The sequence below is a fragment of the Tupaia chinensis genome, unplaced genomic scaffold (genome assembly GCF_000334495.1).
Source record: "Tupaia chinensis unplaced genomic scaffold, TupChi_1.0 Scaffold143836_1, whole genome shotgun sequence".
Taxonomy (NCBI): domain Eukaryota; kingdom Metazoa; phylum Chordata; class Mammalia; order Scandentia; family Tupaiidae; genus Tupaia; species Tupaia belangeri.
This window is the reverse complement of record NW_006203686.1, coordinates 2,057,328-2,072,142: the sequence shown is the minus strand read 5'-3', so window position 1 is coordinate 2,072,142 and position 14,815 is coordinate 2,057,328. Positions and strand designations below refer to the sequence as shown.

The 14,815-nt window shown below is 39.5% G+C and overlaps 1 protein-coding gene across 1 annotated transcript in view; it reads right to left on the bottom strand.

Annotated features, from left to right (window-relative positions):
- Positions 1-1,492: 1,492 nt before the first annotated feature.
- MARCHF11 (membrane associated ring-CH-type finger 11) overlaps positions 1,493-14,815 on the bottom strand; it is a 125,728-nt gene continuing 112,405 nt past the window's right edge. Inside the window, exon 4 of the mRNA XM_027767023.1 lies at positions 1,493-1,923. Coding sequence (XP_027622824.1) covers positions 1,601-1,923 — 323 coding nt within the window. The 3' untranslated portion in view covers positions 1,493-1,600. The remainder of the gene's footprint in view (positions 1,924-14,815) is intronic.

The following is a 14,815-nucleotide window of genomic DNA, read 5'->3' as shown; positions in this document are numbered from 1 at the left end:
TAGTGGTACAGTCAATAGAGAATAAATCATAGTGCTGGAAGTCACACGGCGGAACATGGGCTCAGGTCCCTGGGTGGGCCTGAAGACACACCTGGCCTGGTATATAAATGCTCAAGATTCAGAAGAGCTGGAGGGCTGGGGAAGGTAACTGTGGCGTGATGAGGACCTGTCAAGGGTGCTTTACTCTCTCTCCTAAACCTGAGCACATACACAAACTCTCTATCATAACTAAAGCAAGTAAACTTAAAAAAAATTGTCGTATCTTTATCATTTGTGACACAGTTTTTTAATTGGAAAAATGTTATTTCAAGTACTGGGAGAATTTCCTATGAGGGAATGACAATGCTTCCTGTAAACATGGACTACTCTAGTACCAGTCACTTAAATATTATTTTTAGAGAATAGAATGTAAAGTATTTTATTTCATATGCTGTTAAACCTAATCATTTGTTACTTCAAACGACCAGCATATTTCATCTCATGTTTCCAGAGAAAGCATGCCTTCCTTTCTTCTCATCTAGTCTATCATTTTCTGTTAAAATGTGCCAATTACTTCCATTAGGAGGATAAAAAGGTAGAAAATCCCTAGGTACCAGTACTTAGCAACCTGTTCCTGGAGAGGCAATAGCCTCATTTTTCTTTTCTTCTTTTCATTTAAAAAACACTCACCTATTGAAAGAGAAAGACTTCTCACTGCTGGCAAACATATTTCATAGCTTTTCATTAAAGCCAAGTAATAGGATTAGTGTTTAAATGATTAGGAAGGTATATAAGCTTTTACAAAGAGAAAATCTAATTAAGATGATGTCCACAGAACTCAAGAGGCTAATAATTAACCAACCTAATTGTGACAGGTCTATTAGAAGGTCTTGCAAATGTTCCGGAGCATTATTATTACGCATACTAGGATATAACATTTGGGTAAGCTTTTGGAGTTAGAAGTATGTAGGATGCCCTACCTGTGTAATATGCACTGGCAAAAATAAACTATGCTATTGCACTCATTTTTATATTTTCTACAAGCTCTCTATACTGTTCCAGAAGTGAAAAAATAAACCATAATTCCTAGAACCTGAATCTCTATGAACAGGTTGTTTCACCACACTAAAAAGCCATGCTGCGGTGTGCCAACCAGCGTGTGGTCTGAGAAGGATCCTGGAACCACCTCTGTGTTGCACACTTACTAGGCACTTTGGAAGGTGCCCACACTATTCCAAACTCTTACCCATTTGTAACATTGTCTGAAAAAGTACACATGGAGCACAACGTTTGATAAAAATATATTTAAAACAAGCAAGAAAAAATAGTTTGGGCTTTAAGGGTAGCTTTCATCATTCTTTTAACCAAGTAGAGTTAAATGATATGAATAATGGTTTCATGTACCAACTTATAAAAGATGTGACAAATCAGAAAACAAAGAACAAGAGGACTCTTTTTTTTTTCAGAAAAATGTATTTGCAATTCAAATGTTCATATAAAAAGCATTAATTTTAAAAAGTTCATAGATGTGTGTTTTTAGAAGTGCTGTGGTTTCACCATTCATTGCAATTACATTCCCAAGTGTGCAGTGTGCTCCCCGCTGCACCGTCTGATACTTTTGTCACACTGAAGTCACTCTCATCACAACCTCTCCTGAGCTGTTATCTTCTGACAAATCTTCATGTGGCCTCATCCGATTAAACAAATGCAATAACACGTAGCCACACTGAAACCTTGGCGAGGTTAATTGTGTTGGGTGGACCAAGTTTCTGTTCCGCAGAGCCGTCAATGGCAACCATAAAGTCCTACTCGTGGAAGACTCTCCTCGGCTACTTTCTTCGATGTCTGTGGCTTTGTCATAATTTAATACATCCCAGTGCAAGTTAACAGCTCGCCAGCGCTTAAATACTCTGTAAACTGCAGCTCCTTCATGAACAATGAGACCTAAAGTTCAAGAAAACAAATAAAAACCTGGTGATAATCAGCGACTGGGAATGCTATTTTGCATACAAGCAAAAGATTGAAGAAATACATCATCTTTAGCTCATATGGTATTCTGACTACTCAAATGTTAGAACTAGTGGCAAGTTACTACACTTATTACACAGGAATAACCAATATTCAAAGGATAAGAATTTACTAACATGTAGAGCGTTAAGCTGTCATCAATACAATTAACTTGTTCCATAATGGTTCAGAATATGCCTTAGACATTTACATTATCTTTGGGGAATCATCGGGTTTATTATTGATTCAACATCTATTTCTAGAGTACTCCTGTGGGCCAAGCAATATTTTAAGGCTTGGACCCAGCTGGCAACTCTGTTTGGAAAAGATATTATGATAAATACAGATGTTAGGGTCACATGCATGCCCTAGTTCCTAAAATTCTTGACACACGGTAGGTACTATGTTACTTTTTTCTTAACCATACTTTCCTCAACAATTCAACAAAAATGTACTGAACATCTAGTTGAAAGCTACATGTATAAAATTTGTATTCTCACCACAGTCCTATAAAATAAGGACTAGCATGTCTCCTGTTTTACAAACAAGGATATTAAGGAACTTATTAGAGCATACAGCTGGTAGTGGTAGAGTAGAGACTCGAACCCAGGCAGGCTGATTGCATAGTTTTTGCTCTTCACTGTTATAAATGAAATTCATAATTACACATTTCTGAGACAGACTTTCAGGAAAATAAACAAAGGTGACATGAGAAACTCAGGAACAATAAACTGGCAGACCACAGGAAGTCAGATATCCTGGTACATGGAGTCATCTCCACGGCCCACCCCTGCTCCAGCACACGCCTTGTGATTTTCACACTTCAGCAAGTAGCCCAAAAGCTTCTCTATTTGTGATCCCTCAGAAAAGGAAAAGAGGAAAAGAGCTTTTGGGGGGAGGTCCCTGTGGATAGAGAAGTGAGTAAATGTTCTTCTCTTTGAGAAAGCTGAAGTTCTGTTGAAAGGCAGTGGAGAGGCCAATGAAGAATCTTCATTATGGATGTAATGTGGCTTAGAAGTAGAATATGAAAATTGGCACAACCAATTAAATTTCTTTTTAATATATTCATGATAGAGAATGTGTGCACACATGTGAGAGAAAGAGACAGAACCTCTGGTCACACTACGGTTCCTTTCTTCCAGTCCTCCAGCCTATCAGACCATATGCCCTGCATATTTCCAGCTAACTGAGCCAGGATTGGAACCACAGTTGCCATGTGTGTTCTTGCTTCTTTACATGAGTGCATTACCACTGTGCTATGAAGCTGGCCCCACAACAATTTTTTACTGATGAATTTGAACAGATATTACCTCACAACACTTAGACACTTGGGTATATGTCCTCGAGACACTTTCACATATGTGAACAAAGAACTATGCTCAAAAATGTTGATTGTGTAATTGTATTTGAGAAAAAAAAAACAATCTCAATGTCGATCTTCAGAAGAATAAATACATTGTGGTAAATGGGTTCAAGAGGCTACAGTAATTAAACAGAAGGGAGCAAAGTCATATACAACAACATGGATACATCTCAAAACCATAATGAGCCTCTCAAAACCTCAATTACAAAAATGAAAGTTTGAGAAAGAAATGACTACGACTATCATGAAAAAACCCACATTTTTACAGATAAGCATATATATGGTAAACACATAAAGGTGCACATATATGCATATTAGTGGGCAGGGGAGGAAAGAAATAAGATTAGAGAAGGACTTCAAAGAGGGCTTTCAACTGTACCTCAAAAGTTGCATATTTTAAACTGACTGGTCTGGTAACATTTTTAAAAAAAATTTTTGGCCTGAATTTCAAAAATCACAGAGAATTTATTAGGAAGATGGATTGAGGAAATGGAGAGACAAATAAGGAGGCTGCACCATGACACGTGAAGAGCAGAATGGGAAGACAGGACAAAGTCATTACTGATAGGGATTGGAATGGATGGAAGGGGGGAATGTCAGAGTCCCACTTCTTTAAGAAGGGAGGAAAGGGTGATTGGAAAGATGTAGTAACCTTTACCTACATACAATTATCAATAGCAAGAGTTTAGAGCATGTTTCTATTGGGGAGATTACTGTATTTCTTCATCAGATAATAACAAAACATTGCCAGGTGGATGACAGAGATACCCTGTCCTTGGGGGAAAAAAATCACACTCATCTATTGCCTGAATTTGGGTTTTTGAATCACTCTTTTAATAGGAGATAAACTTCTGATATGTGGGTCTTAAAAACATTCCAAAGATACTAACATAGGCCACTAAAAAATGCATGTGACCTACTAAGTAACAATGTCTTAAGCCCAATTATTATACACCTACCAAAAGAACAAGGAGAAACATAAACTTTTGTGAATAATCATTTTAAATAATTGTTTTGATCAAGTTCTTTTTCGAAAGGAATAGAAGTTGACCCAACTGACCGGATGTTTTCAGAAAATAGCCAGAATGAAAAGATGAGACTATCAGCATTTTAATGGGTGATTCTATTATTAGATCTTTGCGTTCTCCATGGCCAATGATTTAACCTTTCTGGTTCTATTTTTCCTTTTTAAAATGCAATTAGAATACTTCATCTTTATACTCAGCAGGACAGCAAGAAGATAAATTGGAATTCATGAACTAAAAAGCACTCAGGTTTTCTCTGAGATGGTAACTGTATAAATGCAAAACATTATTATTAATTAAAAAATCAATAGTGAATCTTTGTGGTGATGAACACCCATTCACACTAATCACAAAACAATTACAAGCTGAGACATGTTTATCCAGGGTTGAGTGTAGCAGTGGTGGGGGGTGGAGAGGTGACCTCACCAGGGGAAACCACTCATTTTGCATGACCCTATTTTTTTAATTGATTTATTTTGAAAGGCCAAAAATCAGATCATTTACTAGAGCTTAAAGTCACTTTCTGGGAATATATTCCTAGCAGCTCTTTTCTAAATACATAAATCTACCAATGTGCAGAAATAAACCCTGCAGGTCATTAACAGTACATTTTTAACTGAATTTTAATGAGAGAGAACTATTTGAAGTTTTCAAAAAGACACAGCCCTCTTGAATTTCCAGCCTCGTGGGTTGCTTCTTAATTACCCTAAGTTATAAATAATGTTTAGATTATGTTTTATTCCCTGTGAGCATTCATAATTACTCCTGGCCCTCTGGAAGCTTAAATTTTCCTGAAATACAGTGAACTCCATTCCACCTCCATTCCTCTCTGTTATGTCTATTTTCCCCTGCTCTTTGAATGAAGTTGTGACAAATGCCTTTTGTGCTAGTGGTCATGAGAGGAAATGATTATTATGATCATAAGGCCAGGGGTAAGGAGTCATTCAACTCTAGTTCATTGTTGAAAACCCAGCTGTACTGGTATGCTTTCTTAATGATGATCAAATGAATTTGTCACCTTGACATTTCAGGTCATATGAGAACAAGCTTGGATTTTATTTTTTTTTATGAGTCATTAAGCCTGAAGGGAAAGCAATGATAATTTCTGCAAAATATAAATGTGAAATATTTTAGGTGCCCCAGCAGTAAAGCAAGTGTATGTAAGCCTGAAAACCACATGGCAACTGTGGGTTGGAATCCTGAAAACACACCAGGCAAGCATATGGGTACTCAGAATTCTGAGATCCTGAAGGACTGGAGGAAAGGTGATAACAGCGTGATGAGAACCTATGGAAGGTGGCTGCTTGTTTCTCTCTCTTTCTCTTTCATTCCCTTTCTCTCATGCATGCACGTGCGCTATCATTAAAAAAATTAGATACTTGATACATTATACATGGCATGGATGTCAACGAAGTGGGATTCATGAGAACTTGGGGTTTTGAGAGATGAGGTGTACATGTGTGCGTGTATGTATGTGATTGGTGGTTTTTGTCATTTTCTTGCAAATAACATCTAATTGGAGCATCCCTTTATTGACATACAAAAATACTGTTTTGTGTTAGAGAATAATCTTGGAAAACAAAATAGCCTTAAGTAGAGTCTGATTTAATTGAAATAATGTTTTTTATGTAAGTAAAATCTTCTAAATGTTGAAGTGGTATATGAGTTGAAATTGTTTACAATAGGAAAATATGAGCTAATTACTAAAAGAAATGATGAGGAAAACTATCAAATTACACTTGGTCGCATTCTCACATGTTCATGCATGTACACACAATCACATACCCTTTGTCTATATTTTCTTCAGCAACTAAAGCGTTAAAATTAACAGAGACTTGAAAGGTTTATGGTCCACTACAAACAACTTTCGTGTCATACTAACTACCAAGACAGTAATCAATCTCTTTTCTTCTGTCACCGGTCTCTGCTTTTATTTGGACAGGTTCGCTTGTGTTTCACGATCTATAAGTTTTTATCATGAATCTGTATTTTGTGCCAAGCACTGTGCTGAGAGCTTTACATGTACGATTTCCATTTCATCTGGACAGCAGCTCTATAAATGCAGACTGCTACTGAGCAGTTCACAGTTGAGGAAACCGAGATCTCAGGAGATTAAACAACTTGTCCAATGTCATGAACATGTAAGAGACAGAGCTGAGTTTGGAACCAAAGACTGTCTAAATGTGGAGCTAGAGCATGACAGCCTTATCCATGCTAAGTGGACAGCGTGTGGCTGGCTCTTCTAGTTATCTAATGATGGACCGAAAGAGCATACATGAACGCTGTATTTGTACACCTCCCACTCCCAAATTGATATGCTGAAACCCTAATCTCCAGTGTGAAGGTATTTGGAGTTGAGGCCTTTGGCACATGATTAGGTTAGATGAGGACATGAGGGTGGGGTCTTCATGATGAGAATCCTGCCCTTATAAAAAGAAGAGACTTATGATCTTTTTTTCTCCCTCTGCATGCACACGCTGAAGATAGGCCATGTGAGGTCGTAGCAAGATGGCTGACTGCATGCCCCGAAAAGAACTCTCATGAGGCACCTTTGACTTCCCAGACTCAAAAAATCATGAGAAATAAATTGTTTAGGCCACCTTATCAGTGGTATTTTGTTATAGCAGCCCAAACTGACTAAAACAGACCTTGTAGATAAACTATATCACCCTCATTTAAAACATGAGCAAATTAAGTCCTGGAGACTGTGATTATAGGTACACGATTAGCTGTCATCTTATTTATTTATTTATTTATTTATTTATTTATTTATTTATTGCTAGAGGGCGTGTGTACTCATTAATGAAAGATAGAGAAAGTGAGAAAGCACTCCTCATGGGACACAGTCATGCTGCAATGCCTTTCCCTCCATTTCTCCCTCTCTTTGACATTCTAGGTACACATGCACATGCACTCAGGGTATTTTTTAAGCCACTGGTCTGGGACAAATGACATAGTTGACCAAGTATGATCCAGTCACCTCAACCACCACACCATGGTGCCATCTTATTAGCTGCCATCTTTAACACCCCTGAGTGTCACTGACATAGCTGTAGCTCTAGAAGTGCCAACAGAGCAGGCACTGCCTTCTCCATACACAGCAGAGCAAAGAGCAGGGACCCTTGTTAGAATGCAACACAGTAGTGAGAGCTCCCTTTGGTAGGCCACACTCATCAGCTGTCCCAGGAGATGGAAGCCTCTGATGAAATCACAAAGGAACACAGGATAAAGCCCTGTGTGCCATTCAATCAAAATGACCCTTGGAGCTAAAGGACTCACAACTCACAGCAGACATTTGGTCAGAAAATGCTCTCGATTGTGAAAATGCCCTGAATTTCTAGACTAAACTTCATCCTCCCTTGCCAAGATTCTTCTCTCTCTCACTGTATCTCTTTCTCTCCTTCCCTCTCTTTCGTGTGTGCGTGTGTGCGTGTGTATACACATATATGTTTCTCATTGCTGAATAGTATACACACACACGCACATAAAAAACACAGATTTTCCGTGAAGACTCCTATTATATGTTTGTGTGTGTATATGTGTGTGTGTGTATTCAGTAATGGGGGCCTCACCCTGGTGCCTGATTACCTCCCAAGCCCCCACCTTTCCACAATATAATCTGATTAAGTCCCCACCCTCTCAACACAGTTAAATAGTTCACCAGATTTCGGTACATGAGTTTTGGGGGAATATTTCAAATCACAGCAATGTACAAACTGTATATCTACAGCCCATGTCATTCTGAGATATCAGTGTGTCCAGAAGCAGAATAGGGCCCTGTGCTACAAGAGCTGTTTCAAGCCCATCTCATCATTTGGCCCTACTTTTGATTGCTTAACTTCTGCTGCTACTTGGTGAAGGCCAGAGCATGGTTCTCTGAAGAAGGTTAACCAAAGGAGACTGTGGTCCAAGATACCTTTCGTTGTAACATTTTTTCTAGAATGTACTAACATGTATTAATCCTTCTGGCACTGTTTTCCAACCTACCCTACACTTAAATCCCCAAGTTATAGAAACGTAGATGTGGTTAACAAGGTAATCACTACAAAAGCCACTCCTTGTTGTCGAAGCTTGTCAACATGAGTCTTGAGATAACCATAAGTCACGGTTATTTCTATGAGTTTCAGTGAATGTTATTGGACTGAGCTAAATATAACGTTTAATGAAGAAAAAACAATGAAAAGAAAAAAACTTAAATGGAGAGCTGAAGATTGAAAAATAATACATGTCATCACAAAAGTCATTAAGCTCATAAAACAAAGCGGTCATAAACTGACATCTTCAACCTATGACACTATGTTGTGCTAATTATACACAGGGACTTTTGTGAATACGTATGTCCAATGTTGTCCATATAATAACAAGTAATGTAAAGAAGTAGCCCATATAAAATGCATTTATGGGTCTTTGGAAAAGTCATGACACATTTTGCATAGAAAAACAGGTCATGATTTTTCCAACTACCCAAAGCATCTATAAAAGATGAGTGGAATTTTCTATTGGTCATATAAATGGCATAGGTCTTTGTGCCTCTTGGAATTGCCTAGAACCAAATAGAATGCACAGAACCAAGGTGAGACTGCCATGCTGGTCCTGAGCTCTCCAGCTCAAGGACTCACACAGAGATCCATATTACCAGATCCAAGAAAGCATCTGTGCAAAAAACATCATAAACAAATGATGACACTTCTAATGACACAAGGGGCTGGCTAACTTCCATACATTGATGAGCCAACCCACTCCACTCTCAAAGCAGGTAAGGGCACACATGAGGAAATGCTTATGACAACAGTGAAGACTCTCAATGATGACAAGGTTTCTCTGCAAAAAACATCATAAACAAATGATGACACTTCTAAAGGCCCAAGGGGCTGGCTAACTTCCATACATTGATGAGCCAACCCACTCCACTCTCAAAGCAGGTAAGGGCACACATGAGGAAATACTTATGACGACAGGGTTTCTCTGAGAGCACTCAGAAGGGCATTTGCTTTCACCCTGTGAGAGCACCACTCCCTGTGCCCTCTCCATGCCATGAAGCACAGCTCAGAAAGGTTCTGACACAGGTTAAATCTGTTCTTGGCCTGCTGTCCCAATTTCAAGTAATGCTCATCCCAAATCATTTAAACCAGAAACCTAGGCACCAACATAACTCCTCTCTCCTTTTGCACTAAATCTGATATGCCTTCTTTGAGCAAACCTGAGCTAAAACTATAAAACAGAATTACCTGAATGTCCACTCTCCTGTATTTGTGTAGTAAACTATGAATCACGCTTCAGATTCAGATTCTCTGATAATTTTGACATGGGACTGCAGGGGTGATCAGGCCCAGCACCTGTGATGGAAAGCAGGAGAGTGTAGTGCTGATTTTTATCTATGGCTCATGAAGAATTCGAGACAGGGACAGAGGTAAGCAAGCAGAGTTTCATTAGGAGGTTGGGAGAAGGAAGGAAAGCGTTTTTGCAGCACAAAAGCTGAGTTTTCCAGTGAGAAGTCCCTGAGAAACCGAGATGAGGGGTTAAGAAGGGCTCTCTTCTGGTTTGTTCTAGGGAGGGGCTGGGACATGTGTTCTTCTCATGGTGGGGGTTGCATGTTAGGTGAGTCTGGTCAGTTTTGGAGATGGTACAAAGCTCATGAGACTCTCTGCCTAAAAAGGCCATTATCTCCTTCTCCTAAGGTGGGGAGATCTGGGTGCCCAGTGGGCAGGTTTACAATGTTGATTATGTCTGGAGAGACAAGCGATAGGGAGGAGAGGAATTCACATTTTCAAAGAGCTGGTTTCAGTTGACTGATTTCAAGTGACGCCTCCCTTTTTCTTTTTGTCAGCATTTCAATATGTCCCCCCCCCAGTCCCATCAGACTGCCTAACTAGTTTCTGCCTCAGTTTCATCTGTGATATATTCAAATAAAAAACAATCACTCCTTCCTGCTACTGTCTACCACCCTACCCAGGAAATACCTACACCGTTTTACTTAGTGCTTGTACTGCAGCCTTTTGTTTGTAAGTCCGTGACCCCTAATCAGCTGCGTGCACCCTGATAATGGGAACCCTGTTTTGTGTGCTTCTGGGTACTTCTTCCCATTTCAGTGGCTGGTGAAAGGCAACAACTCAATCATTTTTGCAAAATGAGAGGGAGAAAGATAAAGGAGGCTTATAGACACCACTAGAATCAGAGGGATGACAGAGATGGGGCTTAATCTAGTTGTGATAGTGCTACTGAAACAGACAGAGATTTCAAGTACTGTTTTCAATTACTGTTACAGTAATAATTTAAGACACAAAAAGCAAACTGAGATATGCAGTGTCTGGACTTTTCCTAGAGTAGAAAAAAGGTCCAGAATGAGGACCTATGTTACATAACGGTGAATTTTGGCCACCAGAAGAAGAAAAAAATGTAGATAAGTAATATGTAATAGGTAATATATGTATATGTGTGTGTATATGTATATACGTGTGTGTATATGTATGTGTATATATGTATATGTGTGTGTGTGTGTGTGTATATATATATATATGTGTAAATATATATATACACACACACACAGAGGGTCTGGCAGGAACAAAACAGCTAAAATTCTTTCCATGGGTTTGTGCTCAGCACCAGGACACTGAAGCCACCTCCACTACTGTCATCACATGTCTTCCTGCATCAAATAATGGTCCACCCAGATACTTACAAGATGACATATCCATCCTAAAGCCTAACAGGTAGATATGGTTTCCTCTCTGCTATTGCCAGGCAAAACAAGAGAGAGTAAACAACCATCCATTCATCTGTTCATTTGCTTTTCTAAGACACTAATCTATTAATCAATTACGTTATTGATCTGTTCCCCTCATTTCTTTGTAGATAGGAGACTATTCTAGTCTTTCCATTACCAGCCCTAGAGCACAAATTAGTATATTCATAGAATATTCCTCAAAAGCTACAACATTTTTTACACATTATAATATAAAGGATATGTTAAATAAACAAATAGAATTAAAGAATTCACTAGAGAGTAGAACTATGAGATAAGTTTCCCAATAGCGTTTAATTAAAAAAAATTGGCTATGAATTGTTTAATATAAGAAATAAAGAAATAAGCCCAGTCTTTCATAGCTACTATAGCTATCCTAGAGTTGTCCTATAATTGGAAGTCAAGGACCAGAAGCAGTTTAATCTCAGTTGAATGAAATTTCAGTTCTGTCCCCAAATTCATGGACAGGTAAAGCACCTTATAGAAAAGGGGTAGCTTCACTTATCACAGAGCTCAGAAGAAACTGATGGACAAACATAGACAGTGAACTTTTAAATGAGAAAAAAATAGATATGCTTTAATACCGTCCTATCATTGGGGGGATGAAGATGCTGAGACCCAAAGAAGTGGCGTTGTGTGATTTGCTCAAGAGTCTATAGTTAGTGTCTGAGCCCAGAATCAGAGTCGGACTCTGGATACCTGCTCTTGTGTTCTCGGTCTGCAGTAACTCAATGCAGTCATCACTAGTATACACCCACTGAAAGGTCAGTGGCCAGAAGATAATATACTGACTATGAAGCAGATAAAATCAACATCTCTTTTCAGTAACACCGAAGGCTGGGATGGTAAATTAGGTCTTTATCCTAAAGGGCACACTGCAGCTTTTAGATAGGAGATAGGAGGACTGCAGCAACTCTAACAACTTAGAAATGTATATATAACTCTGCAAACCTTGATTTAATAAAAACAGCACTTGTTTAAAGAAGTATGTTTTTTTGAGAAAGTTTTGTTATAGGGTGTGTGTGCTTGCCAGAGAGACAGAGACAGAGAGATATAAAGCAAGAAATCACCTCCTCTGGGAGGGATTGGGGGGATGGCCACACCACAATTGCTTCTCCTCCATTCTCCTCTTGGGCTTTTGAGAATGCACACACAAATGCCGTGTGAGTTTTAAGCTGCCAGGTCTGGGACTCGAACCACAGTTGACTATGTAGGAGTCTAGCAAAGTAACCATTACACCATCTGCTGGTCTAAGAAGTATGTATATTTTGTGTTAATGAAATTTCAAAGGACTAGGAATTGCTCTGGTAGATTTCCATTTGTTTAGTCCATACTCCAGTAGATGGACTATAGCCAGTTCTTAAAGACCATTAGTGGGCTTATCCTACGGGTAAGTACAAATAAATAAAAGTAATTTTCTATTTCCACTCTGATAAATAAACTGTCCACTGAAAACTCACAAAACATGATTTTAATAACCTTCAGAGTAAACGGTACATGTATTGGTTGTTCTATTCTGGGGGATGAGAACAATATTGTAAAATATACAAATTGAGGTAGCTAACTAAAACCTGTTTATCCCTGTGACTTGTAATAGGCTATTTCATTTATGTTGTTTTGCTTTTTATTTCTCTTAAATCGAACAATCAATGGGTAAAGATTCCAAACAGAAGCTACCATTTAAGCAGAATTAAAATGACTAACTCTTCTATTTGATCCTATGACATCAGTAAGATATTTTAAATTGAAGATATTAATGGAAATTTAAATCTGAATATGAAAATGTTTAGATCATAGATCTTAATATTTTGTTCCATGACCTAGTGAGAAAATTCAGGTTTAGGATGTGACTTCTTTCCTAGCTAATTCTCAGTAAGAAATGCTTGCAGCTGTGGTGGTGTAGCAGTAAATGCAATGCTCTGTGATGCTGAGGTCACATGGGAAGGTCCTGGGTTCTGATCACCAGGTCCTCCTACGTACAAAGGGAGCCCGTGGCCTCACCTGTGACCCTGGCTAGCTGAGACTAGGAGGAGAATCATGGTGTGATGACCCTGTTGGGGTGTACCTCTCCCATTTTCTTCTTTCATGGAAGGAATACTCAGATAAACTTAAAAAAGAGAGAGAGATTATTTTAGTCAGAAAAGGGGGCAGAGATAAATGGCTTCAGGTATAGTATATTCCATGGTACATTTTGTAAATGAGTTACACAGGCTCGGCACATAAAGAGAGGTTTTTAACCAAATAATAGATAGAATTAACTAAGCTGTGAAAATATCCTCACTCTTTGTACCACTTCCAGTCTGGATGACTTTGGAGGAACTGCTTCCTCTGTGCTTGTTTTCTCACCCCAGAAATGAGAATAACAGTATCTACACCTCCTATGGCTGTTGTCAGGATAAGGTAGGAAAGTTGAGGTAAAGTGCTTAGACTGTTGCCTCGATCATGGTAAATATGATCATAGCTATCACATTTTTAAGAAACCTTCCTATTTATCTGGAAGCAGTTGAAAACACATTTGAGTTTCATTTCCATGCTCATCCTTGTGGTCCCTGATGGCCCTGGAATTTGTTGCCAATCCCAACTGACACCTACAGCCCCACATCTTCTCAGTATTCTGCCAAGAAGCATCATTTAGAAGAGTGGTTTGCATTCTCTTGAGTGAGAAAGTTCTTTGCTTCTAATCAGTACACAGCCAGGAGACCCCCAAAGAAATAGGTGTCAGATCAGAGGCACAATCTCCAGGTTTTCAGGTTAAGCCACCTCTTCTGTGCCTTCTGGGTAGAGCAGGTGGCTCTTCTAATGGTTTGGCCCCATTACCACACAGTCTGCTTTCTGCTCTCTCTTCCAGGACCCACCCCCTTCCTGACCCCATTCCCAAGTGGATTTGGCTTCTTTTGTAACCTCTCTTTGGAGTGCCTGGGGATAGACTCCACTCTCTCTGCTGTTGTTGCAATTGTTCCTGAGACTCATGTGGCTTAGAATTCCCACAACCACTCTTCCCAAAACAGTAAAGTCACAGGGTAAAGCTGCACCAAATGTATGTGTGCACATTCGTGTACAGAGAAAAACCACAAGAAATACACCCTCCTGAGCTCTAAGTTGCCCTCTACAGACATGGATATTTGCCTTCGGTTCCTGGATCTCCTACACCTGCACAATCTCAGGGTCCATGTGAATGGTAACTCCTTGCCCTCCATTGGCCCTCCTTCACCCTAGCCCAAGCCTTGCCCTTCCAGAAGCCATGCTGCCTCCAAGCTCTAAACTCATCGCACTGAGACAACAACTACTTGAGTGTTTCCTGCTCACCCTCTACTCCCTAATCTCTCCTGTTTTACTTCTCACTATTTGCCCATGTCTGACTCTGCCATTAAAACAAATACACAAACAGCTTCCTCGATTCCACAGCCCCTGCTACCTTCCACCCTCATGTTACTACCTTCTGTCAGCCGCATTGTGAATTTATATTCTGAACCTCCTCTTGTCCTTCTCAGTACCCCCAATCTACTGCAATCTGTGTCTGCCCATTCTACCTGCATGTTGCCACAAACATCCACCTGCTCTTGACAAGGCATCTGTACTGATGGCCACCTGGTCTTCCTTGCCCTGCCTGGCCCCACTCCTCTTTCTGGGCCATGCCCTTATGCCTGCCCCTCATGTCTCAATGTGTTGCTCAAACCGTTGCTTCTCTTACCCAGATCA